Consider the following 27114-nt stretch of genomic DNA (forward strand, 5'->3'; position numbering starts at 1 on the left):
AATGCCCTCTCTGTTTAAAGGTAACTTATTAACAAATTCCAACAGTCTTAGTTATCTGGGGGTTATTATCCACAGGTTTAAGTTTAGCAAGTAATGGAGTAAGTGTGTTAGGACCGCTTGTACTTCCCTGGCTTTGTATCTAACTGGGGCTCTTACAACTTACTGTTGTGTAGACGGTTGCCAGCCTTGTTTCCCCCACTCTGTACTTAATTCTGTAGCGTTTTGTACTTCTTCTCTCCACTCCATCAACATTACTTCTCCAGCCCGCCTGCACGCCTCCTCTCTCGTTCACCTCTCGACGACCACCTCTAACTCCTCCTTCACTTCCTGCTGCTTTCCTCACTAACTACCTCCCCCACTTCCTGCCTCACCCTGCTCCCTTTCCCGGGCTTGTCTCAACTCCTCCTTCCCCTACCAATGAGAGAACTCTATGGCAAGTAGCCAATGATGAGTAAGCTGTTAAAGAGCAGAACAGATTTAGCCCGTGAAGTAGGGAAGAGACAAGGCCTCTCTCCTCCCGTACTACATCTCCCATGTCTCTGCAGGAACACATAGCCAGGTATTTCAGGACTCCTGAGTGTGTGACTATCCTGTAGAACCCTCCAGACCACTACACAGAACCCTAAAGGTCCAGCAGAAGAAAATTGCATTTGGGACTGACTTTGGAGCCAATCAATTGTCACCAGGGTCTATTTCTTATGGGCAGATTTACAAATGACCTATGGCTTATTGATATGTCCTGATTGTGCACTGATAATAAAAATGTCCGCAACAGTGTAAATAGTTGTGTGCTGGATGTTAACAAATACATTTCCTAGGCTGTTCACACTTGTGACTGACCATCTACCCACACATGGTGCAGGTGGCCATATTGTTACCAGGACCTGCATTATGGTTATTCCACAGAAACAAGTCACATGATGTATCATACAGTTACGGGATTTTTACACGTACACTTTTCTGGCTGCGGATAGGGAACAAACATGTTTTCATCCCAGATACTTCCTTCCTGATTCAGCAAATCTAAGCATAAAGCCATCAGATTATAGTCACCATTCCATCTCTGACTATGGACTCTGAAAGCAGCATTGATCATGAGAGACTTCATGATGAGGAAAGACCGTCAGGTACATTCATTTAACTTCTCTACCTTGATTACTTTTTTTTAGTATTTTCTGTTTTTTATTTTACTGCCTCTTTATGTTCTCCAGATTAGTGACTGACGACTGTAAGTAAGCAGCAGTCAGTAAAAACGATTCTGCGTGAAATCCAGCTGTTTCTAACTCTTGGATATACAAAATGTATCTGTCCTATAGATGATCATTTTACTTTAATGGTAGTTTTTTTAGTATTTGAGTTGATATTTTGGTAACTTCAGAACCAATTGAATAGTTTTCTATGTGGAGTTCTGGCAAATTACACTGGTCATCCAGGAACTAATTAGGACTGTAATTGAGGAGTCCTGTACATAAATGGCTGTAAGGATATTCTGCACAGTCCGGGCCGACTATGAAGTCAAGTCACAATATATCAGGCTGGTAAATATCAGTCTCAGGACCGACGGTGCGCAGGGCTTCTATGCCCGCACCGCCGGTCCTGCCACTCAGGTTATGGGGGTGAGGTGCAAGGGAGCCCCGGTCCTGGTGACCCCCCCTGGCCGCCGTTACACTGGTTGCAGGCTCCGGGCACACGCGTCCAAGCTCAGAGGCCGGGCGCCAAGGCAGACCGGTTGTTGGGGACACGGCGGGTGCCGCACCGCGTTTCCGTTGCAATGACACCCAGCCGCGCTCTCCGTCCCTGCTTCTATAGTGACGCCGGGGGCTGTATTTCCCAGCGTCTCCTGATTTGCCCCTGCCGCTGTCAGACTCTCCGCCCCAATCAGCTGCTGGGGCGAGAGTGATGACAGCATTTAAGCTGCTCAGTTGCATGCATAGATTAACAGTGTTTGCTAGGTCTTCTGCTGCACTCGCATTCCTTGGTTTTGACTGACTCCCTGTTTGACTTACTTGCTTGGACCCCGACTTTGCTTTCGCTTGACCCCTTGTGATGCATACTTTCCTGTTGCTGACCCAGATTACTTGACCAGCCTCTGTGTTTGTTTGTCACAGTGTTTGTTTGTAGCCTGACTCCTCGCCCCTCCTCCCTAGAGAGTCTAGGGTCTGTTGTTCAGTTGTTGCCCTGGGGCTTAGTCCAGGGGGGCAAGTAGGTAGGGACAGCGGTTGCGGGCAGTTTCAGGGACTTTCAGTACCCGGACCCAAGTTACCTGACAATCAGTATATATTACATTTATGCGTCTTCTCATTACAGGCAGAAGGTGGTACGATTCTTACACCCGGAAACCAGAATGGATTTCCTATGGGCTGCTGGCCCTACTGTATGTTCTCATCCTGGTCCTCTTTATTACTGTATATTCTGGAGGTATTAATGTATTCTTATTGCTATTAAATAACTTGATTCAGTGGATTCTGATGGGATTGTTAAAGCGTTCCTCCAGTCCTGGACAAACCAATACGACCGCACCGCTATTTAAACTATGTGATGTACATAGTGCATTGTATTTTAAGACACTCCATATGGTTTTGAGTGGCAAGCAGTACTCACAAGAGCAGTGCTGGCCAATTAGATCAGAGTCTTAAATGATCAAAACACTAGCAATGCACAACGTGAATCAGATAGTCACAGAAGTGGTGTGGCCAGCCTGACTTATCCAGTAATGGAGGTGCGGCGTCCCGAGCAGAAGATCCACCATCGTGGGGGAGACCACAGTGAAAGTATGATGGTGGTCAGGGGTGGCTTTATGATCTCTCCTAACAGCGGCATTTGTATGGCCTAGCTCAGTCATGCGCACAGTGAACATGAACAGAGCACCAGGGCTTCTGCTATTCCTGATTAGGGATGACCGAGTATACTCGCTAAAGCACTACTCGTTTGAGTAATGTGCTTTAGACGAGTATCTCCCTGCTCGTTCCTGAAGATTCGGGGGCCGCCGCGGAGCGGGGAGCGGCGGGGAAGAGCGGGGAAGAACGGAGGGGAGATCTCTCTCTCCCTCTCTCCCGCCCGCTCTCCCCTGCTCCATGCCGCAACTCACCTGTCAGCCGCAGCGGCACCCGAATCTTCAGGGACGAGCAGGGAGATACTCGTCTAAAGCACATTACTCGAACGAGTAGTGCCTTAGCAAGTATACTCGCTCATCCCTATTCCTGATCTTCACCATAATTGTCACGTGATGCCAGCACCTCTTTTAGGCCACCATTCACATGATGTGAAATAAAGAGTCCGCAGTCCAAAGTTTAAATTCAAAGAAACAACTGGAGGTGTTCGGCTGTACTTTACTCACACTTTTCCAGTTTTGACTTTCTCCAGCATAACACTTTTGGGAACTTGGGAACTGCGAGAATTGGGGTCACTACTTTGCTTTCTGGTGAACAAAAGTTTGACCTTGTCAAAGCTGTGACGTCTGAGGGCTCACACCCACTTGTGTTTTTTTTAGCGCTGTGATATCGCTGTGTTTTTTTTTTAAAGCGATTGTCAATGGGACTTTCTAATGTTAAAAACCAATCGCAAGTTGGTGCTTCGCAATTTTTGTGCGATGCGTTTTTAATATTAGAAAGTCCCATTGACAATTGCGTGAAAAAAACGCAGTGCCATCGCGTGAAAAAAAACGCCAAAGAAAAACGCAAGTGTGCAGAAGCCCTTACACATCATACAGACAGAGGACTTTGTGGAATCTGTATGGTACCAGAGATGTACAGTACTGGGTACAAGCTTTAGACAAGTGTGGGAAAAAAAGGTGCAAAGTAAGAATTAAAAAAAAATAGGTGTCTTAGTTCTTAGTTCTCCAAGATGTTTGGAACAACTTCCCTACTGATTTCCTTCAAAAACTGTGTGCAAGTGTACCTACAAGAATCGATGCTGCAATGAAGACAAAGGGCGTCACACCAAATATTGATGTGATTTAGATTCCTTTTTTGTTCAGTCACTTCGCATTTTGTTTATTAGCCAAAAACTATTAACACTTTTATTTTTGAAAGCTTTCTTACTTTGCAGCATTTTTTCTGCACCTGCCTAGATTTTTTAACACAGTCCTGTAGATAAAGGAAAGTGGGCAAAGACAAGATGGGCCCCTCATTAGTTTTGCCCCTTAGTACAGAAGGGTCTTTGCTTCTCCCCAAATGCCGTTTTCATGTCCCTTGGGCCACTACCCCATCCTTTTGTTTTCTAATATTCCACTTACTCTAGAAGGAAATCCTCCAGAGGCCGCAAAGTTGCAAAGTGGGTAATGCCAACCAGGGTTGTACCTCTTTTTGGAAGCTCCCCATAGAAGCTGTATGAGCTCGCTCTACAGCTGGCATGCCCTTGGTCTATGCAATGGCAAATTGGTTTGTACTATGGATTGTCACTAGAGATGAGCGAACACCAAAATGTTCGGGTGTTCGTTATCCGGAACGAACTTCCCGCGATGTCCGGGTGTTCGTTTCGAATAACGAACCCCATTGAAGTCAATGGGCGACCCGAACATTTTTGTATTTCGCCGATGCTCGCTAAGGTTTTCATGTGTGAAAATCTGGGCAATTCAAGAAAGTGATGGGAATGACACAGTGACGGATAGGGCAGGCGAGGGGCTACATGGTGGGCTGCATCTCAAGTTCACAGGTCCCACTATTAAGCCACAATAGCGGCAAGAGTGCCCCCCCCCCCACTGTCAGCATAAAGATCGTTCTCCTCTGCCACAGCTGTAACAGCTGTAGCAGAGAAGAACGATGTTTGCCCATTGAATTCAATGGAGCGGCAATACAGCAGGTTCCACTGAATGCAATGGGCTGCCCGCGATCGCAGGATGAATGGTCGGAAAGGGGTTAAATATATAACCCCTTTCCTGCAATTCATCCAGAAATGTGTTACACTAAAAATATATACCGGCGTATAAGGCGACGGGGTGTATAAGACGACCCCCCAACTGTCACCTTATACGCCGGTAATACAGTGGAGCAAAGAATAAAAAGCATTACTTACGTTTTTAGATGATCTGCGGCGCTCCTGCAGGCTGTCACTCCCTCCTAATCCACGGCAGAGTATTGCTTTCTGGAGGCAGGGCTTGAAATCCCTGCCTCCAGAAAGACACGTGCCTTCAGCCAATCACAGCCAATGACAATGATGTCATTGAATGGCTGTGATTGGCTGTGTTTCTGGAGGCGGGGATTTCAAGCCTTGAAATCCCCGCCTCCATAAACACAGCCAATCACAGCCATTCAATGACATCATTGTCATTGGCTGTGATTGGCTGAAGGCACGTGCGCTTCTGGAGGCAGGGATTTCAAGCCTTTCGTGGAGAAAGGAATACTTTGCCGTGGATTAGGAGGGAGTGACAGCCTGCAGGAGCACCGCAGATCATCTAAAAACGTAAGTAATGATTTTTATTCTTTGCTCCACTGTATTACCGGCGTATAAGGTGACAGTTGGGGGGTCGTCTTATACGCCCCGTCGCCTTATACTCCGGTATATATTTTTAGTGTAACACATTTCTGGATGAATTGCAGGAAAGGGGTTATATATTTAACCCCTTTCCGACCATTCATCCTGCGATCGCCGGCAGCCCATTGCATTCAGTGGAACATGCTGTATTGCCGCTCCATTGAATTCAATGGGCAAACATCGTTCTTCTCTGCTACAGCTGTTACAGCTGTGCCAGAGAAGAAGGATTTGTCTTCTATATGTTCTCAATGGGGTCAGCGCTGCTGCCGCTGGCCCCATTGAGCGCATATAGAATGCATCCATAGCGAACCGCGGGAGGGGCAGACTTTTATATCAGGCGGACACCTTATCTCCCCAGCCACTCACAGCAGGGGGGTGGTATAGGGCTTAAACGTTGCAGGGGGAAGTTGTAATGCCTTCCCTGTCTTTATATTGGCCAAAAAAAAGCGCTAACGTCTCAGGGAAGAAAGTTAAAGTAACCCGGACACCGCATGGTGTTCGTTACGGATAACGAACATACCGAACACCCTAATATTCGCACGAATATCAAGCTCGGAAGAACACGTTCGCTCATCTCTAATTGTCACATACATAAAAAACAAATACGTCCAGTGTCACAATAGAGTCCCAATAAAATATCTTGCCTTTATTGGTAATGGATAAAAAATGTCTCTCCAGTGGCTTACGTGTTTTGGCAGTTCACCTTACTCATAGCCTCAAAGTCTTGGTTATCAAATGCTTTACCCGTCCCCACTTTACCCGCCCCTACATAAGGTTTCTTTGATGAGAGGAGTAAAGGTAGCCTGAGGGTGGACATTTGTTAAGAGGTTCTATATGGTAATAAAGTTGGATATCACTGCCTTATATGTGTTACCAATTTAAGAATGATTCTTTATTTCCTAACAGACAATGTCTCCAGTACCAGAAAACATTTGGTCACTTTAAAAGAGATGAATGACTTTAGGGAAAGAGGTAATATATAATGTTTGTGTGTTCGTGATCCTAAGAACAGAGTCTAAAAACACCTTCTACACCTTCAATGGGCTGAACTATCCTTCGTCCAAGAGCTGTGCCTCCTATTTTTCCAATACGTGTGCGAGTATGTGTTCTGAAGAAGAAGAAGGGAGTAAAGCGCTGCCAGACACCCCTGGAGGCAGCTTATCTCTATCACGTTCCCATAGCACCATAAACTAAAGGCCCATTTAAACGCAAAAATATTCTTTCAAACGATCTTTTTGCATAAAGTGTTAATGGCCACTGATGGTCATTAACACTTTATCGTCTTCATTTGCATGTAAATGGTCTTCCAGGAGCTGATTGCTGAATAATCACACACCCAGCTGTGTGCACAGCTGCATTGTTCTCATCAGGGGTGCCAGCAGAATACAATGTTAACTGCCAACTCCCCATGGAGATAACAGCCTGGGGTCTACTGACAGATAAAGCAAACTGCTTTATCTCCAGTAGCTGAGTGATGAATTTTAAGTTCACCTTAAAATCATTGTTCAAATGAAAAGTGCCCGATACCCGTGTTTACATGTAACAATTATCGCTCAAAATTGGTTGTTTGAAGGAATTTTAAGCGATAATCGTTGCCTGCAAATGGGCCTTTAGAGCCCTTTTAGATGAGCCGATTCTTGTTTGAACGAGTGAGTGACATCACCACTAGCTCGTTCGCTCTCATGCAGCCGGTTTAGACAGGCAGATACATTGTTGGCTTGTTTAAAGGAGCATCGTTCAGTATTGTTCACTCTTTCACTTTCGCTGTATGAGTGACTGAGAAGGACTGATTGAGCACTGCTTAAACTGAACGATAAGTGAACAGGCCAACAATGAATGATTTCCATGTGTGCATAAAATGAACGACGAGCGAAAAGCAAAATGATTCTCTTTTGTCGTTTAGTCATAGGCTCGCGTTTGGACTAAATAATTATCACTCGCTTTCGCTCATTTGAACGATTTTTTAAATAATCGTTTCATCTAAAAGTACCCTTAGGCCGGCTGCACACGGCCGTGATGGGCTCCGCCGCGGAATATTCCGCGGCGAAGCCCGTCACGGCGCCCCCCAGAGACCCCATACCTACCTGCGGATCCGGCGTCCTGGGTCCCGCATGACGCTTCGGCGTCACGCAGCGTCATGTGACGCGCCGGCCACGTCACAAGACACGCCCACAGCGTCACATGACACGGCGGCGGTAGGCGGAGAGGCGATTTCACGCTATCTTCCGCTGTGCTACAGCGGAAGATAGTGTGAACGGATGGCTTCCATTGACTGCAATGGAAGCCGCCGCGTGTACACCCACGGCAAATAGAGCATGCTGTGGGTGAGGATGGGTGGTTTCACGGTGCGGAATTCCGCGATGGAATTCCGCACCGTGAGCCCTGAGCTATTAGGTTCAACAGAACCTAATAGCTGCGGGTAACGCGGTGGATTTTCGCCGCGTATTACGCGGCGGAAATCCGTTAATGGGAAGGAGGCTTTAGTTATAGTTCTGTGAGGGCAGATGATAAGAAGCTGGGTGATGTTTTTATACTCATCTGCTCATTGGTTGTTGCGGTCCACCCTGAAGTCAGCGTATGACATGAAAATCTGACTTTTTCCAGAGTCCCATGTGCAAGCTCTTCTATACAAGTCTACGGGCTACAGGACTTTGAGAAGAGTCAGACTTTCATGTCACGCACCATCTCCAAAAGAGGAACACTACTAGATTGCGGGAGCAGTGGAATCTAAAAAAAAACACATCACCGCCTTCCAGTCACCTACCATAACAGAATCATAACTTAGTTTATGCTGCTGTGGGAATGTCACAGGTTACACTGGCGTAACTATAGGGGATGTGGTTACACCCAAGATCAGGAGCCTTAGGTGGACCATAAGGCCTCTCTTCTTCATATAGAGAGCTCAGTACTATAAATAAAGCACTATAGTTAGGGGCCCTGTTACAGATTTTGTATTGGGGCCCAGGAGGCCTCTGGCCTGTATTGGGGCCTCTGACAGGTTCCCTTTAAATTTAACATGCCCAACTATCTTTTCTTCCTCCATATCTGCAGAATGAATGTTAGCCAAATATCTAATGCACCTTAGGTGATCACTTGGGTTTGGCCAACCGTTGCCTACTGTGTATTGCCAACATTTCCTTAGTTTCCAAACTAGTAGATGTTCTACCTATATATCCCAGGAGATAAATCATCTAAGGGTCTTACATTGTAGCTCTCCCATACGCAGTGGATCAACTTTTTAATATGCCCCAAAGTCTCCCCCATGTGAAAAATACATGAGAACATACCCCAAAAGCAAATGGACCAACTGTGTAATGTAAAATTACCCTTTAACCACAAAGGAGTGCAATTCCTTCATGTGATGTCTACTACAGACATTTACCATTCATACCATTACGTCAATTTTACTCCCGAAGGGCCATGATTTGTACTAGCGGGCAAAAACAGAATAACTCCATTACTGCTTGTAGAGCTGTTTTTTTTATTAAAGTTTAAGTTTCCTGTAAAGTTAACATGATTTGTAGTCAGCATTTAATCCTTCATCCTAAATGAATAATCACAGAATAAAGATATATCTAAGGTCCTTTAACATGGGCCCACTCCTAGATAGCTAGATAGATAGTCCTTCTGAATTAACCTATGCTCACTGTAAAATGCTTACCATGTATTGGACCTACAGGCATCACTTGAATACGTGGCACCTCAATCAAAAATCTGTAGCAGGACCCCTTTACAGTCTACTATTTTACTATGTGGTAGAGAAGACTTTGTGGCCCCGTAGACCTCAGGTTTCAGGTTTATTACAATTTCTGCACCATCTATGGTTTCACCTGACCTCAGACCCCATTAGTAATATTCAGGTCATGCACGGTGCTGTTCACGTCAATAAGATCCTAACCACAATATTTTTTCCCTGCAGTACATAGCCTTTCTTCAGCTATGGATGACCTACATACATCACTAAAGAGTAAGTCAACAAGTAAAGTAACATCAGGGAACGGTTGAGGGATTGGGAAATTGATAAATACTCATTTCTGAGCCAAAAAAACTGAAAATGGTGGCTAAGAAATATATGCAGAATAGCTCTCCTGTAGAAGAAAGAAAAGTGTCTCTTCATTGCCACCTATAAGTGGCTGCTCTGTAAGACAATGTCCAACCCTAATGACTCGAGTTATTAGTCAACCCTGAGACATCGTACCTTCTACTGATGAAGAGCGAAGCTCCACACACTCTGGGACCAACTAAATTATAGCAAGCAAAGATCTTGAATTTACGTTCCACAACCAGTCCTGATCGGTACCAGTAAAGTCTCCCATGCCAAATATTAACATTATCTCTCCCTGGTAAGAAGGTCTTCCATAAGATGGAGATGCCCGTCTGTGAAATAGGTGGAAGTCAAACCTTGAAACACTGAACACCAAATGATCTAGCACAGTGGTTCACAAAGTGCGGGTCAGGACTGTGAAGAGCTGGGGGGCGGGGGTAGTGTGAGGATTTAAGAATGTAGGCATCTTTAACCCCTTAACGCCATATGACGTGAGATTACATCCTTTGCGGTTGGTACTTAAAGCACCAACTCATAAACTTACTGTGACTGACAGCCGGCCTCCCGCGACAATAGCAGAGATTGGTGAGAATACTGTTAACCCCTTACATGGTGTGATCAATATTGATGTTATCACGGTAGGCCGATGGGTTGCTATGGCAACCGGACAGCATTTTCTCACGTCAGGGTCTGCCATGGCATATGATTACTGCAATTCCTTATCGCTATTGCTAGCACAGAAGTACTGCAATGTATTATCATTGAGATCGAATAATTTCAGGTTCAAAGTCGCCTACCGGGACATAAAAAGAGCAAAAAAAAAATTTTAAATAGTGGTTAAAAAATGCCTTTTTTGTCTACTTTTCCCATTTTGCTTTTCCCGGTTTATTTACACGAGCGTATATTGGTCTGGATTTCACGCCCGGCCGATATACGCTTCCGTTTGCAATGGGAGGGGGTGGTGCGGAGCTAAGCTCTGCTCTGCCCCACCCACTCCCATTGCTGGCTGTGGACAAGGGGTGGGGAGAGAGCGGAAGCTTAGCTCCGCTCCCATCGCGCCGCCCTCCCATTGCAAACGCTGGAGTAGAGGAGAGAGGCAGAGAGCCGGTAGGGGGAGGGAAGGGGGTAAAACTGCTCTGATGGAAGCGTATATCAGCCAGCTGTGAAAACACCGGGTGATATATACGCTCGTGTAAATAAGCCCTTAACCACTTAAGGATATGGTCTATTTTGGCCCAAAAGATGCAACAAATTTGGGGGGAATTTTCATCTCTACTTTTCAAAAGCCATAACTTTTTTATTTTTACTTTGATATCGCTGTATGAGGGCGTGTTTTTTGTGTGGCAAACTGTAGTTTTTATAGGTACCTTTTTTTGTTTACATATATATATATATATGTAACATATATATAATTATATTATAATTTATTGTAAAACTTATATTTTTAAAGCTGGGGAGAAAATACATTAATTCTGGCATTGGGTTTTTTTTTCAGCATTAATCATGCAGCTTAAATGACAGGATGAATCTTCTGTAGGGTCAGTACAATTACAATAATACCAAAATTATATGAATTTTTTTTTTCGTTTTTCACACTTTTGCACAATGAAACACCCTTTTTTTGTTAAAAAAAAAAACATATACATGGTTGCCTTCAAAGTCCCATAACTTTTTTTTTTTTTTCAAGGACGGAGCTCTGTGAGGGCTTTGTGTTTTGTGTGATGAGCTGTAGCTTTTTATATGTGCCATTTTGGGTTACATACAGCTTTTTTGATCACTTTTTTTGCATTTTTAGGAGGCAAAACAAACAAGATGAGCATTTTGCATCCTCTTAAGTTTTTTTTCTTTTTACAGTTTTTGTCATGCAGGATAAATAGTGTGTTGCATTTATTATATAGGTCGTTACAGATACAATGATGCCAAATATGTGGGGTTTCTACTATTTTTATTTTTTATGCCCTTGTAGGGGATTTCAACCATAACAGCTATGATCGTTATGACAATACATTGCAGGACTTCTGTACTGCAATGACATTACTTACAATAGCGAGCATAGGCCATGGCAAGTCGAGACACCAGTATCTGGCGTCTGCTCGCCATGGCAATCTATCGTTCCTCTGCGATTACATCACAGAGGGCCATTGATGTCACAGATGAAGTCACAGAGGAAGCACGCCCCAAAATGGTTCCAACAAAAACTACAGCTTGTCACACAAAAAACAAACCATTGCAGAGCTTCGTTGATAGAAATCTAAAAAAAAAAGTTATGGGTTTTTGACTGCAGCGATGCAAAGAAAAATTATAATTTCCAAAAAAAGGATTTTTATTGTGCAAAAGTTGAAAAATCTAAAAAAAAAAAAATTTAATTTTCTATTGTCGTAATTGTATCAACCTGCAGGAAAATAATCATCATGTCATTTATGCTGCATGATTCACACAGTAAAAAAAATGCAAAAGATAATGGCAGAATTGAGGTATTTCTATGCCACATAGAGGCTTTAAAGGTGGCTTCCAGGACTGTCTACTGTGGCCTGTGAGGCTCAGCCTCTGGATGAACTCCATAGACACTATATTACATTGCTATACTTAAGTATAGCAGTGTATTATAAGAACAATTAGGCTAGGTTCCCATGGGTCGTATTCCCGGAGAAAATCTCACGGTTTTGCCACAGGAAAGGGCAGATTGTCAAGAACGCACGTACACTGTTTTGCATAAAACGCCTTCATTTCTTTAAAATGGTATATAAGACTGAAGGTTCTGCAATAAATCAGAAATTTCTAGCATACAGCCTGTTGCTGTGTCGCATTGATTTTTCTCCAAGCCGGCTTGATACTGTAATTTGGCAATCGGTAACATATTGGAAGAAAACCCTTAGCTTTTCGCCAACAGATAGTGACAAATCAACTCAGTGGATTGTCTATAATGCAGGACAAGTAAGGTCCTCCCGAGCAAGAGATGTTGTTTGTAGACTCTCTTCTCCTGAGCCGAGAGATGAGGATGCTGAACCAAAGACCCCCCTCTATTTACACTGAATGCCACCGGTCGATAGCAGAACATAAAATCCTCCCGCTTATATATCTTACTTTATCTTTGTTTCAGAGAAGACTTGTGAGAAAGGATGGAAGCAGCTTGATGACAGTTGCTACTCCCTTACTGTAGTTAAAGCTACCTGGTCAAAGACAAGAGCTTCATGTCTCAAGAAAGGAGCTGACCTAGCTGTAATCACCAGCGAGCGGGAGCAGGTGAGATAATGGTACAACATAGCAGTGCTTAGTGGAATAGTAAAGGGCCACCTTATCTATTGACAGATTCTTCTCATTTCTACAGCTCAAACTGCCTACATGGCCAAAATGTACATTATTCATCAGCTCTCTCTTATATCTTAGCTATTCATGAATGAATAGCTAAGAGCTATGTGTGATTGGCTGAGCGCTCAGCCAATAGCTAAGCAGTAGCTGCTATTGGCTGAGCCCTCAGCCAATCTGCACAGTCCTTTCAGGAGGCGGGGATTTTTAAATCCCCAACTGCTGAAGGAGCTCAGTAGCAGTGCCGGGGAGCCAGCAGGAGGACGCGGCTGAGAGCAGGAGAGGCGAGTATAATTTTTTTTAAAAAATTTCACACTTATTGATGATTATTGGGGAAGGGCTTATATTTCAAGCCCTTCCCCGATAATCATTCCGCAGGGCTTGCTGAAACCATTGCCGATCTTATTGAAAGCAATGGAATAGAATGCCGCGGACTTCTGCCACAACTGTGACAGAGGATTCCTTCATCCCCGCGGTCCCCACGGGGATGAAGGAAACTGCTGCCACAGCTGTCACACCTGTGGCAGAAGTCCACGGCATTCTCCCTATGCTTTCAATGGGGCTAGCACTGCTGTCGCTAGCCCCATTGAGACCATTTGCGATATGCCGGTTCTATACCGGCCACTTTCTTGTGCAGCGATGCAAGATTTTTCTCGTGCTCTCGCAGCGCAAGAAAGAAAATATCGCCAGTGGGTGGGAGCCCTCAGAAAGATTTTTTCTAATATCTAATCTGCCTCCATCCTTTCAGTTTCATCACATTGCTTCTAGTATAAATGACAATAGGACTGATCCCTCTGCAGTGTGACAGACCTTCAGATATTTGTAGACAGCTATTAAGTCTCCTCTCAGCCTTCTTTTTTGCAAGCTAAACATTCCCAGATTCTTTAACCCCTTAGTGACGGCCCTATCGTAAAACTACGTCCTGCTGTTGCAGGACGTGTATGGAGGGAGGTAGCGGCGCTATCTCTCTCCATACAGCGCGGGCATCAGTTGTTTATTACAGCTGACACCCACGGGCAATAGCTGCGCTCGGCCGTTCGGCCGATCGCGGCTATTAACCCTTTAAATGCCGCTGTCAATTCTGACAGTGGCATTTAAATCCCCCAAACGCTGTCCAGGGGTCCCGCACGGCCCCCCCGCGGTGAGATCGGAGGAGCCGTGCAGGTGTCATGGCAGCCGGGGGCCTAATGAATGGCCCCAGGGCTGCCTTAGCAGACTGCCTATCAAGCCATCCACACAGGGTGGCTTGAAAGACTGCCTGTAAAAAAGCAGTATGCATTACGTCATACTGCAGGAGTGATCAAAGCATCGCATGTTAAAGTCCCCCAGGGGGACTTCAAAGTAATGTAAAAAAAATAATCAATAAAGTTTTTTTAATTGTTAAAAAAAAAAAGTTATAAAAGTTTAAATCACCCCCCTTTTGCCATATCCATTATTAAAAAAATCAAAATCATAAAATAAAAATATGTATTTGATATCGCTGCGTCTGTAAAAGTCCGAACTATAAAAGTAGTGCATTATTTTTCCCACACGGTGAACGTCGTCTGAAAAAAAAAATAAAGAACGCCAGAAATACACTTTTTTAATTACCCTGTCTCCCAGAAAAAATGCAATAAAAAGCGATTAAAAAGTCGTATGTATTCCAAATTGATACTATCGGAAACTTCAGGACATCCCGCAAAAAATGAGCCCCTGCTCAACTACATCGACGGAAAAATAAAAAAGGTATTGCGCGCACAAAATGACCGCAGAAAATAATTGAAAAAAATTAAATATCTTTAAAAAAAAAAATAAAAGTACTACAGCAAAAAAAGTACTATACAAGTTTGGTATCGTAGCAATCGTACTGACCCATAGAATAAAAATATCAGGTCGTTTTTGTTGCAATTTGTGTGCTGTAGAAACAGGACGCACCGAAAGATGGTGGAAAGTCGTTTTTTTTCCATTTCTCTCCGCTAAGAATTTTTTAAAAGTTTTCAGTAAATTATATGGTACAATGAATAGTGCCATTGAAAAATACAACTCGTCCCGCAAAAAAACAAGCCCACATACAGCGACGTCGATGGATAAATTAAAGAGCTACGATTTTTTAAAAGGGAGTAGGAAAAAACAAAAATGGAAAAAAGCAAAAAAGCTCCGTCACTAAGGGGTTAACAGTTTCTCACAGGACATAATTTACAGACCGCTCACCATCTTGGTAACTCTTCTCTGAACTTGCTCCAGTTTGTCAATGTATTTTTTTTAAATTGTGGTGCCCGGAACTGGACGCAGTATTCCAGGTGAGGTCTGACTAAGGAAGAGTAGAGGGGGATAATAATCTCAGTTTATCTAGAATCTATGTTTTCCTTAATACATCTCAGAATTGTGTTTTTTTGCTCCTGCATCACACCATTGACTCTTGTCTTTTTCACATGTGCTGCTGCTTAGCTCAATCCCTCCCATTCTGTATGTACTTATTTTCATTTTTCTTGCCCAGATACAGGACCTCGCATTTCTTCTTGTTAAATACCATTCTGTTAGCCGCTGCCCACTGCGCAAGCTTGTTCAGATCTTTTTGAATTCTCTCTCTTCTTTAGTGTTCACTATCTCTCCTAGCTTTGTGTCATTTACAGATTTGATCAGTTTCCCATAAATTCCCTCCTCCAGATCATTTACAAAAATGTTGAACAACACTGGGCCTAGGAGAGGGCCTTGTGGTGCCCACTTGAGACATTCTTCCACTTGGATGTGCAGCCATTTATGTCCACTCTTTGAGTAAGATCACTCAGCCAGTTGTGAATCCACCTAACAGTTGCCTTGTCAATCTCATAATTGGTCATTTTATTCAAGAAGTATAGTATGAGCTACTTTGTCAAATGCTTTACTAAAGTCAAGATATACTATATCTACTGCATTTCCTTGATCAACCCAGTCTGTGATTATGTCATAGAAGGAAATTAGATTAGTCTGGCAGGATTTGTTTTGTTACAAACCCATGCTGGCTCTGGTTAATTACTCCATTCTCAACCACGTACTTGCATTTATGCTGTTTAATAATTTGTTCAAAGATCTTTCCCGGTATAGAAGTCAGGCTCACAAAACTGTTGTTTCCTGGATCCACCTTCTTCCTTTTCTTGAAGATAGGGATAACATTTGCCCTTCTTCAATCTTCTGCGACTTCTCCTGTTCTACTTGAATTTTCCAAGAATACAGCGAATGCTTCAGCAATTACCTCCACTGCTTCCTTAAGTATCCTAGGTTGTACTTCATCTGGACCTGCAGACTTGAATTCATTTAAGTTGATCCCTCCCCATCTCTATGTTTATAGATAGCCTGCATTCTTTTATTCCCCCAATAGCACAGGAAAGATCAGTTGATGTTACATTTACTTTCTGAAAGAAAACAGATACAAAATAGGAATTTAAAAGTTTGGTCTTCTCAACATACTTTTTAACCAATTCACCATTTTCATCTTGTAAACATCCTATAGCATCTCTGACTTTTCTTTTGCTTCTGACCTCTTCTGCAAGCCTCAATTCATTAGTAGCTTTTCTGACACTTGCACTACAGTTTCTGCAGACCACATTATATTCTTCTTTAGATATTCCCCCCACTTTCCATTTGATAAACATATTTTTCTTCCTTTTTAACATATGTGCAAGTTCTGCGTTCATCCATCTTGGTCTCTTTAAATGCTTCCCAGTCTTCCTTCTTTTACGAATTGTTAACAATTCTGCTTTAACCCCTTCCCTCCCCATGATGTAAGGGTACGTCTTGGGAGCGGGGTACTGCTCACAAAATGACGTACCCTTACGTCATAGGGCTAGCGCGAGATCATAGCAGATCTCGCGCTATCCCACAGTGGGAGCCGGCTGTCACTAGTAGCCGGCCTCCCGCTGCGACAGTGGGGGGCATCGGAGATGCGCCCCTCATTGTTAACCCCTTCCCTCTAAGTAGATCGCAGCTCCCTCTGTGACTTCAGCCAGCTCTCGCGATGTTATCGCAGAGAGCTTGGCTGGTTGCTATGGCAACAGGACACCAGATACCGGCGCTGTAATAAGCGGTAAGGCATGGCAGGAGAGAAGTCCTGCCATGTCTTATCGTAGCGATCATCAGTGCTGCAGTGTAAGTTCCTCAGAGGGACACACATGGTGTAAAAAAAAAAAAAAAATCTAAAAATAGTGTACAAAAAATAAAAATGTAAAAAAAATGTTTAACAACTCCTTTTTTTTAATACTTTTTCTCATATTACCATTTTAAAAAACCCACATATTTGGTAATGTGTCCATAAAGACCCCTACAATAAGGGCTCCCACCCACTGGCGATATTTTCTCCAATGCGATGAGATTCTAAAAGTTAAAGTCTCACATCGCAGTGCGAGAAAAAAAAAATAAAAAAATTTAAAAAAAATAAAAAAAATAAAAAATCGGCATCACGCCGACATATCGCCAGTCTTTTCAATTGGGCCAGCGGCAGCAGCGCTAGCCCCATTGAAAAGACATGGAGAATGCCGGGGACTTCTGCCACAGCTGTGACAGCTGTGGCAGGAGTTTCCTTCATCCCCGCGGGGACCGTGGGGATGAAGGAATCCTCTGCCACAGCTGTCACAGCTGTGGCAGAAGTCCCCGGTATTCTATTCCACTGCTTTCAATAGGATCGGCACAGCTGCCGATCCCATTGAAAGCAATGCTTTGGCAAGCCCTATGAAATATAAGCCCTTCCCCAATAATCATCAATAAGTGTGAAAAATTTTTTTTTTTTAAATTATACTCACCTCTCCTGCTCTCAGCCGCATCCTCCTGCTGGCTCCCCGGCACTGCTACTGAGCTCTTTCAGCAGTTGGGGATTTAAAAATCCCCACCTCCTGAAAGGGCTGTGCAGATTGGCTGAGGGCTCAGCCAATAGCAGCTACTGCTTAGCTATTGGCTGAGCGCTCACCCAATCACACATAGCCCTTAGCTATTCATTCATGAATAGCTATATCTTAGCTATTGGCAGCGCAAGAAAGAAAATATCGCCAGTGGGTGGAGCCCTAAATCAAACACGTTATAAAACCACTAAAAAACTGAGGCAAAATGCTAATTTTTAGCATTTTGCCTCCCAAAAAAACGCAATAAAAGTGATTAAAAAAAGTACGTACCCCAAAATGGTACCAATAAAAACTACAGCTCGTCTCGCAAAAAATAAGCCCTCCCAGAGCTCCTATAAGAGAACTTATAGGACTTTGAATGCAGTGATTTTAGAAAAAAATAATAATTTCCAAAAAAAGGGTTTTTATTGTGGAAAAGTGGAAAAACCTAAAAAAAATATAAGAATTTTGGTATCGTTGTAACCATACCGACCCTCAGAAAAAAATGTAGTGTGTCATTTATGCTGCATAATTAACGCTTTAAAAAAAAATTCTATGGCAGAATTGATGTGTTTTCTCTCCCTACGATCGTAAAAAAAATAATAATAAAGTTTTACAATATAGTTTATGTACCCAAAAATGGTACCAATAAAAACTACAGTTCACCACGCAAAAAACAAGCCCTTACATGGCTGTGTCGACGGAAAAATAAAAAAGGTATGGCTTTTGAAAAATGGAGATGAAAAAATACCAAAAATCGTTTGGTCCTCAACGCCAAAATAGGCCATGTCCTTAAGAGAATAAGGGGTTAAGAATCTTATATCACAATATTTCCCAACCTTCTTGAACATTTCTGTCCTTAAGAACATCCCACCATTGGATTCTTCCTACCCTCTTTCTGAGTCCATTATAACCAGTCTTTCTGAATTCCAACCTTTATGTCTGAGTCTTCTCAGGTCTTCCTCCCCTTGTTATCCAAATTTAAGGATAGTATGATCGCTGCCTCGTAAGTTGCCAGCCACCCTTAGTTCCTCAACCATTTCCTCCCTGTTGGTTAGAATTAGGTCAAAAATAGCAGATCCCCTTGTTTTCTCTTCTACCTTTTGGAAGAGCAGATAAGAATTTGTTGGACCCATTACTTTTACCTGAGAGACATTCCCAACAAATGTCTGGATAGTTAAAATCTCCCATAATCACTATGTTGTACTTTTTAAAGAACTTGGTCGTCTGATGTAGGAAAAGTTCATCCATATCTTCTGCTTGTCCAGGTGGCCTATAGTAAATGCCTACAATGGTGTCCTTTCTGTTTTTCTCTCCTTGTATTGTTACTCTAACAGTTTCTACAGAACTCCCATGCTCTGAAGCTTGAATCTCAGTGGAGATGAATGTTTTCCTAACATGCAACGCAATACCTCCTCCCCCTTTTTTTAGGTCTGTTTCTTATAAATAAAATTTAGACTTCAAGCCTTGTATTCCAATCTTGTGTACCATCCCACCATGTTTCCGTGATGCCTATGGCATCATATTTCTCTTCCTGTGTCAGGAGCTCCAATGCCCCTTGCTTGTTTTCCATGCTCTGTGTATTTGTGTAGAAACATTTTAGTTTGTGATCGATGTCTCTTGCTCCCTTACTTTCCTTCTTAATTTTTTGTCTTTGTTCTTTCTTTCCTCTTCTAATAACAAGCATATCATTTGTATTAATTAGCTGTATATTTTTACCTGGCCATTCACTTCCTTTCCCATATTTTTCTAATTTAAAGATCTCCTGATGAGTGTAGAAAGGCATCTGTCAAATATATGCTTATCTGTCTTTGTAAGGTGCAACCCTTCTCTAGCAAGCAGTTCATCATATAGGTATAATTCACTCCATGGTCTAGAAATCCAAATCTTTATTAATGACAACAGCGACATAGCCAGTTGTTCACCTCTAGAATCCTGTTCCATCTCCTTATTCCATGGCCATCCACTGGGAGGATGGATGAGAAGACTACCTGTGCTCCTAGTTCCTTCACCTTCCTGCCAAGGTCTTCAAAGTCTCTGAAAATTGTTGCAAGGTCCTTTTTTGCAGTGTCATTTGTTCCTACATGTATTAGTAGGAATGGGTGGTGTTCTGTAGGACTGAAGAGTCTTGACAGCCTATCAGACACATCTTTGATTTGTGCACCTGGAAGAGGGCACACCTTTTGTGAGGTGTCAGGTATGCAGACAGCGGACTCTGTTCCTCTCTATAGGGAATCCCCCACAACCACCACTCTCTTTTTCTTCTTTACAACACTTCTTTTTCTCCATCCATATGTATACAGGCCAATAGTCACCCAAATAATCATTCAAAAGAATGATTATGGGGGACTGTCAGCATGTGTACACATGGCCTGCAGCAGGGCACTAAGTGAGAAATCGCTCAACAGTTGCTAATCGGTTGTTCCAGTGAGCTGAAACTGAATGACTACTTAGTGAATCCTCGTTTGGTGTAAACAGGAGTTGCTCAATCTCTGAGTGACTGCCTGTTTGAAGTGAATAGAGGCAAGCTGTGGGAAGAGTTTTCTTGCACATTCTGCCGCAATTCTTTGAACTACTATCACTCCTGTGTGAAAACATAGGAGCATTAGTCACTGGAATGGATGTCGGGTGCTTATCCATTCAATAGTCGCACAGTGTACCTTTAGTCAGTAGAACAAAATGTTACTGTCTCCTCCATACACACCCTCTTACTAACTACCATTTTCCATCATAGACATTGTTCACATCAGAGCTATGTCCGGACTATTTCTCAACATATACCTCCAACAAAAGGCTCATTTTTTTCCCAATGGGATACCAACAGTATGTATACGTAATAAGGATCTCATATAGCTCTACCCTCGCGTTCCCCACTGGCAACACTGGTCTCCACTGTGTCTTTTGCTTACAGGCTGCAGTCAGCCTGTGACGTCCCGTAAACTTGCCACTGCAGCCAATGACAGAGATGATGCCTGAGCTCTGTCACTGGCTGCAGCAGCTTGTTTGGAGGCAGCTCAGGCTGATTGTGCAGATTTTGAGGGGCGGGCTCCAGCCTAGGAGACGGTGGGGATTGGATGTAGGCCTTGTCACGGTGGCTCTACTGTCTCCCACCCAGAGGGTAACCAGGGAAACGTCCAACGGGCCAGGGGCAGGCTATTAAAGTTACGTTAGCCTAAAAAGGGTTTACCTTAGTCCACTTGTGTCACAGGTGATGCCACCGTTCCTTCCTCTGCGTTGATCTCTCAGTGAAAGAATAAAGAGTCCACACACAGGGTGAAGTTTTTAAGGCAGAACCGGGAACGGTCAGTAAAGCCATTTACTGAGAACACAACTTGTAACAACTTCAATATAGTCCACGCTTAACATCCACCGGCAGGACAGGTAGTACAGGAGAACACGTGATGTGACTGGGAGGAAACACAGGAGGACAGAGTGACTTACACAGGCAGAGTTATCTGTGAATGTCTGGTCCCAGACATCTTCTCACAAACACTTCACTGACTCTCTACCGATACACACTCAAGGAGTAGTATACTTGCACTCCACACTGCACAGCAGGAACTCTCACTTCTTGCAGCTTGTCACACTTCTTGCTCTCCATACAGGGAAGAAGAAGGGCATTCACAGCACCAGTATTCTATCCGCTCAGCCTCCTCCATAACCCCTACACACAGACTAAAGGTGTCTGCGTGCAGGCCAATAACGGTCAGGACAGACAGGTGAATAGAACTAGCCAAGACCAACTCCAACAGCCACTCTCTCACTCATGCCCCTTGCAACCACATATATAAAACAAAGTCCCATGACAAACAAATAGATACTTTTCCAGACATAACCCAGACTGTAATCCATTCAGTGCTGCAGCTATGCAATACACATCATATTCACTCACATGGAACACAATGACAATATACATGAGCACAAGACAACATAGATCATCCAGAAACATCCAGAAACTTCCACACATTGATTTCTGTACACTACAATTGCAGCCTGCAAAGATCACAAGAATTCATTTGTCATTCAGTTTCTGTGTAGTGGCCCAGTACATGCTTTCCTGGCCCCCTCCGTAATGTATACAGTACATAGTATGAGAGAGGCTATAAATGTGATTGCTTGAGAGCAGGAAAAGGTCTTCAATCTGTGGTCCATCTTCCAGAGCTGCTAGAAAAAACAGAGGCTCATGGGGGCACCTTCAGCCCTCATGTGCTGAAGATGGAAGAGGAAGAGAGATTTCCCGAGTGTAAGAATCAGCATGGATTGTAAATGAGCCCCAGAGAGAGAGGGAGATTGAGCAGAGAGAGCAAGTACAGTCTTTCAAGGCCTAGTGCAGAGGTACTCAATTATTTGTTTGTCACGTCTGCGCATCCTGAAGTCTGGGACCGGCGGTGGAGGTACTCTACAGGTATTGTTCACACTCAAGCATCTTAAAGTCTGAGTCCCGCTGAGTGGAGGTACGCATCTTTAGTTAGTGTAAGGACTGTGGATGTGGAACCACTGTGTCAACCTACCGGGTAGTTGAAGATCCGATCCAGCACGGCTGACAGCCAACCCCAGCGTGGGAGGTAAGATACTACATGAGCAGCCGCGTATATGGATGGAAACTAGGGAAGGTATCTTGCCCTAAACTGATAACCAGGACCGGGAGACCCCTGCCTATAAGCGGAGCACTCATCCCACTAAGGATGACCCCACAGTCTTCCTCTAGGCGCTAACTTACCCTGGCGGACCAGAACACCTATAGGACAAAGATAGAACAACAGCGGGGAGTACAGAAACAAAAGAGGAACAAGCGGACAAAGATTTACAGAGAAGCTGACTATGGGAATAACAGACCACAGTACGTGAACGAAAAACACAGAACAAAAGCATACAGCAAGGTAGCAAGGTAACTGCCGAAGCAGCTGCTGGACATGAAGGCATAGGAACAAACTCTTATCAACACTGTAGCAAGGTCTGAAAGGCCCAAGGCAGCTGTATAGGGCAGTGATTAGAAAAGGTGTCTCAGCTGAACAGGAGACCTGAAGCTAGGAGTGCTGGAAGAGAGTGAATATAAGCTCAGGGAACAGATCGAATGAGACAACAACGATGTTTGCCAGACACAGAAGCAGAAGATTGTGTCTGAACAGTGCACCTAACAGTTAGTCACGCACGGGTGGCCTGAAGTCTGGATCTGCCAAGTGGAGATACTCTAGTTTCTCTAATTCCTGCACTATTTAAACCTATGATTTGTGCCTTGCAATGCTAAAGTTTCAAGTGAAAGTTATTCCAGGCCCTGGCCGTTCCCGGGGACCTCAAGTACTATACTACTGTCTGTGGCTCGTTTATTTCCTCGCCGATGTTCATATCGGTGGGTACGAGAATGGTGGGGTCACCCGTGACAACTCCTTCTCCTGTCCTAACGTTTATTGGGCATCCCCACGCCAGGGGTGTCCGTAAGGGGCCCAGCGCTGCCCTGGTCTTGGCTGCGTGCGTCCCTCCAGGAGGGAGCATGGTAAGTGCCGCTGTGACAAGCCAGCATCTTGCCCTCTTAGCTCCTCAGCGTATGCCATGTGTCCGGGGTCACCCTATGGGATGCTGCATCTGCATACATAAAAATTTAATGACGATCAGCTCATGTAAACCTTCATGAATAGAGGTGAGCGGGTTAGAAGATTTCCAGCCTGCTCCACCTCAATTCCCTGAGCAATGATCGTTCCTGTGTAAAAGCACAAGAACAATCAATCATCGCTGGGATGATCGCTCGGGCTTCTGCACCTGACAGGTCGTCCTGTGTAAAAGGGCCCTTAATTAACAATAGATCATAGACTTACCTCTTCTGCTGTGTCCCATTCTACAACTTTTGGTCTTCCCTGTGAAGTAGTGTGTACAGGCTGCTGCAGCCAATTCCAGGGCTCAGCTCTTGATAGGTGAGCTCTGTGATTTGCTTCAGCAGGCTGCGATGTTCCGGAACTACAGCCTGCAAACACTACATTACAGGGGAGGTCAATGGCTGTAGTGTGGGACACAGTGAAGATCCAGAAAAGGTTGTTGTTTTTGCACATGGGGAGACTATTTAGAGTAAAATTAATTAATTCGGCCACCCCATTTTATTAGGGTATGAGGCCAACCACACTCTTCACACCCTGATTGTCTAGACCAGTTGCTTCCGTTGCTTCTAGCTGCTCTCTCTTTTTCAGATATTCCTTGCAACTTTATCTGATGCTTCTTCATACAAACGTTATTGGATTGGACTCCATGATATGGATGAAGAAGGAACCTGGACATGGATCGATGGAACAAATTATGAAACGTCTTATAAGTAAGTTCCCCAAGATGATGAGGAGGTCAAATAAAGCATAAAATGTATGCTGCACAAATAGATCAGAGACTTTTGTATTCTGCAAATAGTCTATGGCATTCTAGATGGATACAAATGTTGGGGAATCAGAGTGCGACAACAGGTGGTTGTCCTATTTCACCTCTCTTCCTATCTGATATGTACAAGGTCTGTGGGGTTTCTGAAATACCTACTCTCCAGGCAAGCATTAAAGGGTTTTTCCAGGCAGTGCCCTCTATCAGTGCCGAGATACACTGGGGTCGGAGCGGAAGCCACTGGTCTGACCCCGGTATAGTGGCCGGCGCTCGTAATTGCAGGCTGGGGTCCCATTGAAATCAGTGGGAGCTGCACCTGCAATTAGAAGTGCAAGCCACTACATGGAAGTTACATCAATGGCTTCCGCTCCAACCCCCGAGTATCCCAGCATTGACCGTGTGTGCCCTTTAACCCTTTCCAATCCAATTTTGGATTCAGGGTTTCCTAAAAGGCTTTCTCTTTTTGCTGTTATACAACAGTGCCATCTGCTGACTAATGCCAGTGTGTGCGCCAGAGAGGCTCTGACAGCGGCTGGCAATAGACGGTAAGAATACCCTGTCAGACGTCTTCTGGCATTGGAGATGTACAAGCTTCAATCAGAATGTAGGAAGACGTCAGACAGTGGATTGGAAAATGTTAATAGAGTTTATGTAGATTGCTAAACCACTTGCACTAACGAGGCACCATTTTCTCTCCTAGAAGCAATGTTGTTAATGAAGGATACCTCCATAATAGGATGTATGTTGAAGCATCCCACAATTTTTTAATATGGATGATTAGAAACATAAATGAGTTTTTCTAGAGTTTGTGAGCACCATATGACGAATCAGTAGAATATGGATGTGTAATATGGGAATGTTCCTGAGCCATTATTTACAGATATTACTTGGCACGCAGAGCTCTGGATAAGATTAACATTGGTATTTTATTAGACAAAATAAAATTACCTTCACAAGGGACGACTGTCGGGTGCATTTTTCCCAGGACTGAAGTTCCTAACTTTTGCAGACCGGTTATAGACTCTGCTCTGCACCTCTTGCGCCCTCTACAGATATTCTCTTACTATTGGCTGCTGTTCCACAGACTACCGCCCGACTATCATTCCTGTGCTTTACACAGAAGTAATAGTCCTTCAAGTCAATGGAGGCAAAGTGGCCAGAGCCCATTCCAGACCACCTGCCTCCATTCATAGCATACAGAAGTCACTCAGATTGAGCAGCTCCTCTTTACACGGCCTAGCAGTTGCTTGGTTTTCAGTTTTGCTCAAAACCAAGCAACTACGACAGGTGAGTGATTTCTTGTTCAATACCCTTTTGGCGGCTGCGTGTACATGGGACTATCGACCGAATTTGCTGGCATTGCCTAAGTCAGGTGATGAAGTCTCACCTGTCTCCAGAGGGAGACGAAAGGCCTAGCATGTTACTAGCAGTGTGAGTCCCAAATCTCCCAAAGTGACCATGGTTTCCCTTTCTACATAACTAGGAGGCGGTGCTAGTAGACCATTTACAGCCTGGATCGGGCTACACCAGGTCGGTCATAGGCTGAGATGTAAACTGGTCCGTAGATAAAGTGAGAACCTGCAGGTAGCAATCATAGGTAATATAGCCTTAAGACATCATGATGATTCTTGCAAAACATTTAATGCCAACAACAGCAATCTAACAATAACTGGCAAGCAGACAAGTTCTGGTTTGTGGAATATAAAGCCCTTCCTGGTTAGCAGGGTAGTCACTAGCCTGTTGAGTAAAAGAAATGTCTCTAGATGCCCTGCTTTGATGGGAATTAATGACTCAAGGTCCAATATTTGTGCCCGTTTCTTGGGCTGATGCTGCTGCTGTCCTTGTAGAAGTTGGTAATGGAAGGGAGCACAGCAAGCCCAGTCTCTGTACAGTTTTGCTTTCTGTTGTTCTACCTGCTGTTGTCACAGGTAGTTTTGCTCCTCTGAACCAGAAGCTCACTGCCTATAGGGCTACAACCTTCCAAATGCAGCTCTTCCGCAGAGTATCCCCTGATCCTGGACTAGCAGCATAGCCTCCTCCCCATGCCTACTTTCTGTTCCCGCTTAGAGACTCACTCGTTTTGCTCCATTTCTTTCTTAAAGGGTACAGACACCCAATTTCAAAACTCTATATGGCATACAGCATAACAACAACAATTAAACAGTATCCCAGTTACACTGGTAAAACTGTGTTCGGCTATATATTTTAAAATATTCTATTTCTTTTCAGGCATTGGAAAACAGGACAGCCTAATGATTGGCAGGACAGTGAAGACTGTGCCCATTTGTGGACCTCTGCAGACTGGAATGATCATGACTGTGATGCTTCAGATGCTTATGGAATATGTGAGAAGAAGCTCTGAGCTTATCTTAGGGCCCTTATACAGATTCTCGCTGGAACGTGGGAATCTAAACGATGATCATTCAGTGTAAATGCAGACAGCGACTCAACGACCAATGAGAATATTTGCTTACAGTTTATTGTTCAGTTTATGCACGCAGAAAAAGCGAACGCCGATCGTCCTGTGTAAACAGGCAGCTGTTCATCTATTAATGACTGCCTGTTTACTGTGAATGGAAGTGGGTGGACCGGAATGATCCTCGCCTGCTCCACCTCCATTCATTGAGCGATCCTAGCACAGGAAGGATTGTCGCTGGGACTGCTGATGGGTGCTTCTGCACCCGATAAACATCCCATGTAAAAGGGAAATAGAACTCTAGCTAGAACTCAACAGAGCCGACTAGAAAATAATTACAGGTTTTATCTCATTTATCTCTGCACAATTTGTCTTCAATGTTTATAATACAAGTACACTTAAAGGGGCCATGTCCCATTTTAAAATATTCTTTTGTGCTTGCATTTTGTAAAAAAGAAAAGACGGTTAAATAAAGTCTTCCTGTCTGGACCTTTCCTTTTTTTTTTAAGCTGCTTTTGAATCCATTGGCATAAACGATCATTGTGACACCAAGTAGGATGCTGCGTGATATTCTGTCAGTCTATTAAGGAATAAGATGCCATTTTTGGATAAATCTGAAACTATAAAAATAGAGCTGCACCTTTAAAGATCTTCTAATTAGTCGGTGACACCCGTAGAAATATATAAGCGTG

At 43.8% G+C, this 27114-nt stretch overlaps 1 protein-coding gene across 1 annotated transcript; it reads left to right on the forward strand.

The window, feature by feature from the left end:
* The first annotated feature begins 1063 nt into the window (after positions 1 to 1063).
* Positions 1064 to 26911, forward strand: LOC136610864 (hepatic lectin-like). Its single transcript, XM_066590064.1, has 7 exons — positions 1064 to 1127; positions 2308 to 2418; positions 6379 to 6444; positions 9392 to 9439; positions 12618 to 12760; positions 23832 to 23953; positions 26236 to 26911. The coding sequence occupies exons 1-7, from the start codon at positions 1070 to 1072 to the stop codon at positions 26366 to 26368; spliced, it is 681 nt and encodes a 226-aa protein (XP_066446161.1). The 5' UTR covers positions 1064 to 1069; the 3' UTR covers positions 26369 to 26911.
* The last annotated feature ends 203 nt before the right edge of the window (positions 26912 to 27114 follow it).

The sequence above is a fragment of the Eleutherodactylus coqui genome, chromosome 2 (assembly GCF_035609145.1).
Source record: "Eleutherodactylus coqui strain aEleCoq1 chromosome 2, aEleCoq1.hap1, whole genome shotgun sequence".
NCBI lineage: Eukaryota > Metazoa > Chordata > Amphibia > Anura > Eleutherodactylidae > Eleutherodactylus > Eleutherodactylus coqui.

Bases quoted from the DNA above. Each gene is read 5' to 3' on its own strand.
- LOC136610864 (XM_066590064.1), top strand. From the start codon at position 1,070: ATGGACTCTGAAAGCAGCATTGATCATGAGAGACTTCATGATGAGGAA. The intron at 1,128-2,307 runs GTACATTCATTT...TTCTCATTACAG, and splicing joins TGATGAGGAAAGACCGTCAG to GCAGAAGGTGGTACGATTCT. The intron at 2,419-6,378 runs GTATTAATGTAT...ATTTCCTAACAG, and splicing joins TATTACTGTATATTCTGGAG to ACAATGTCTCCAGTACCAGA.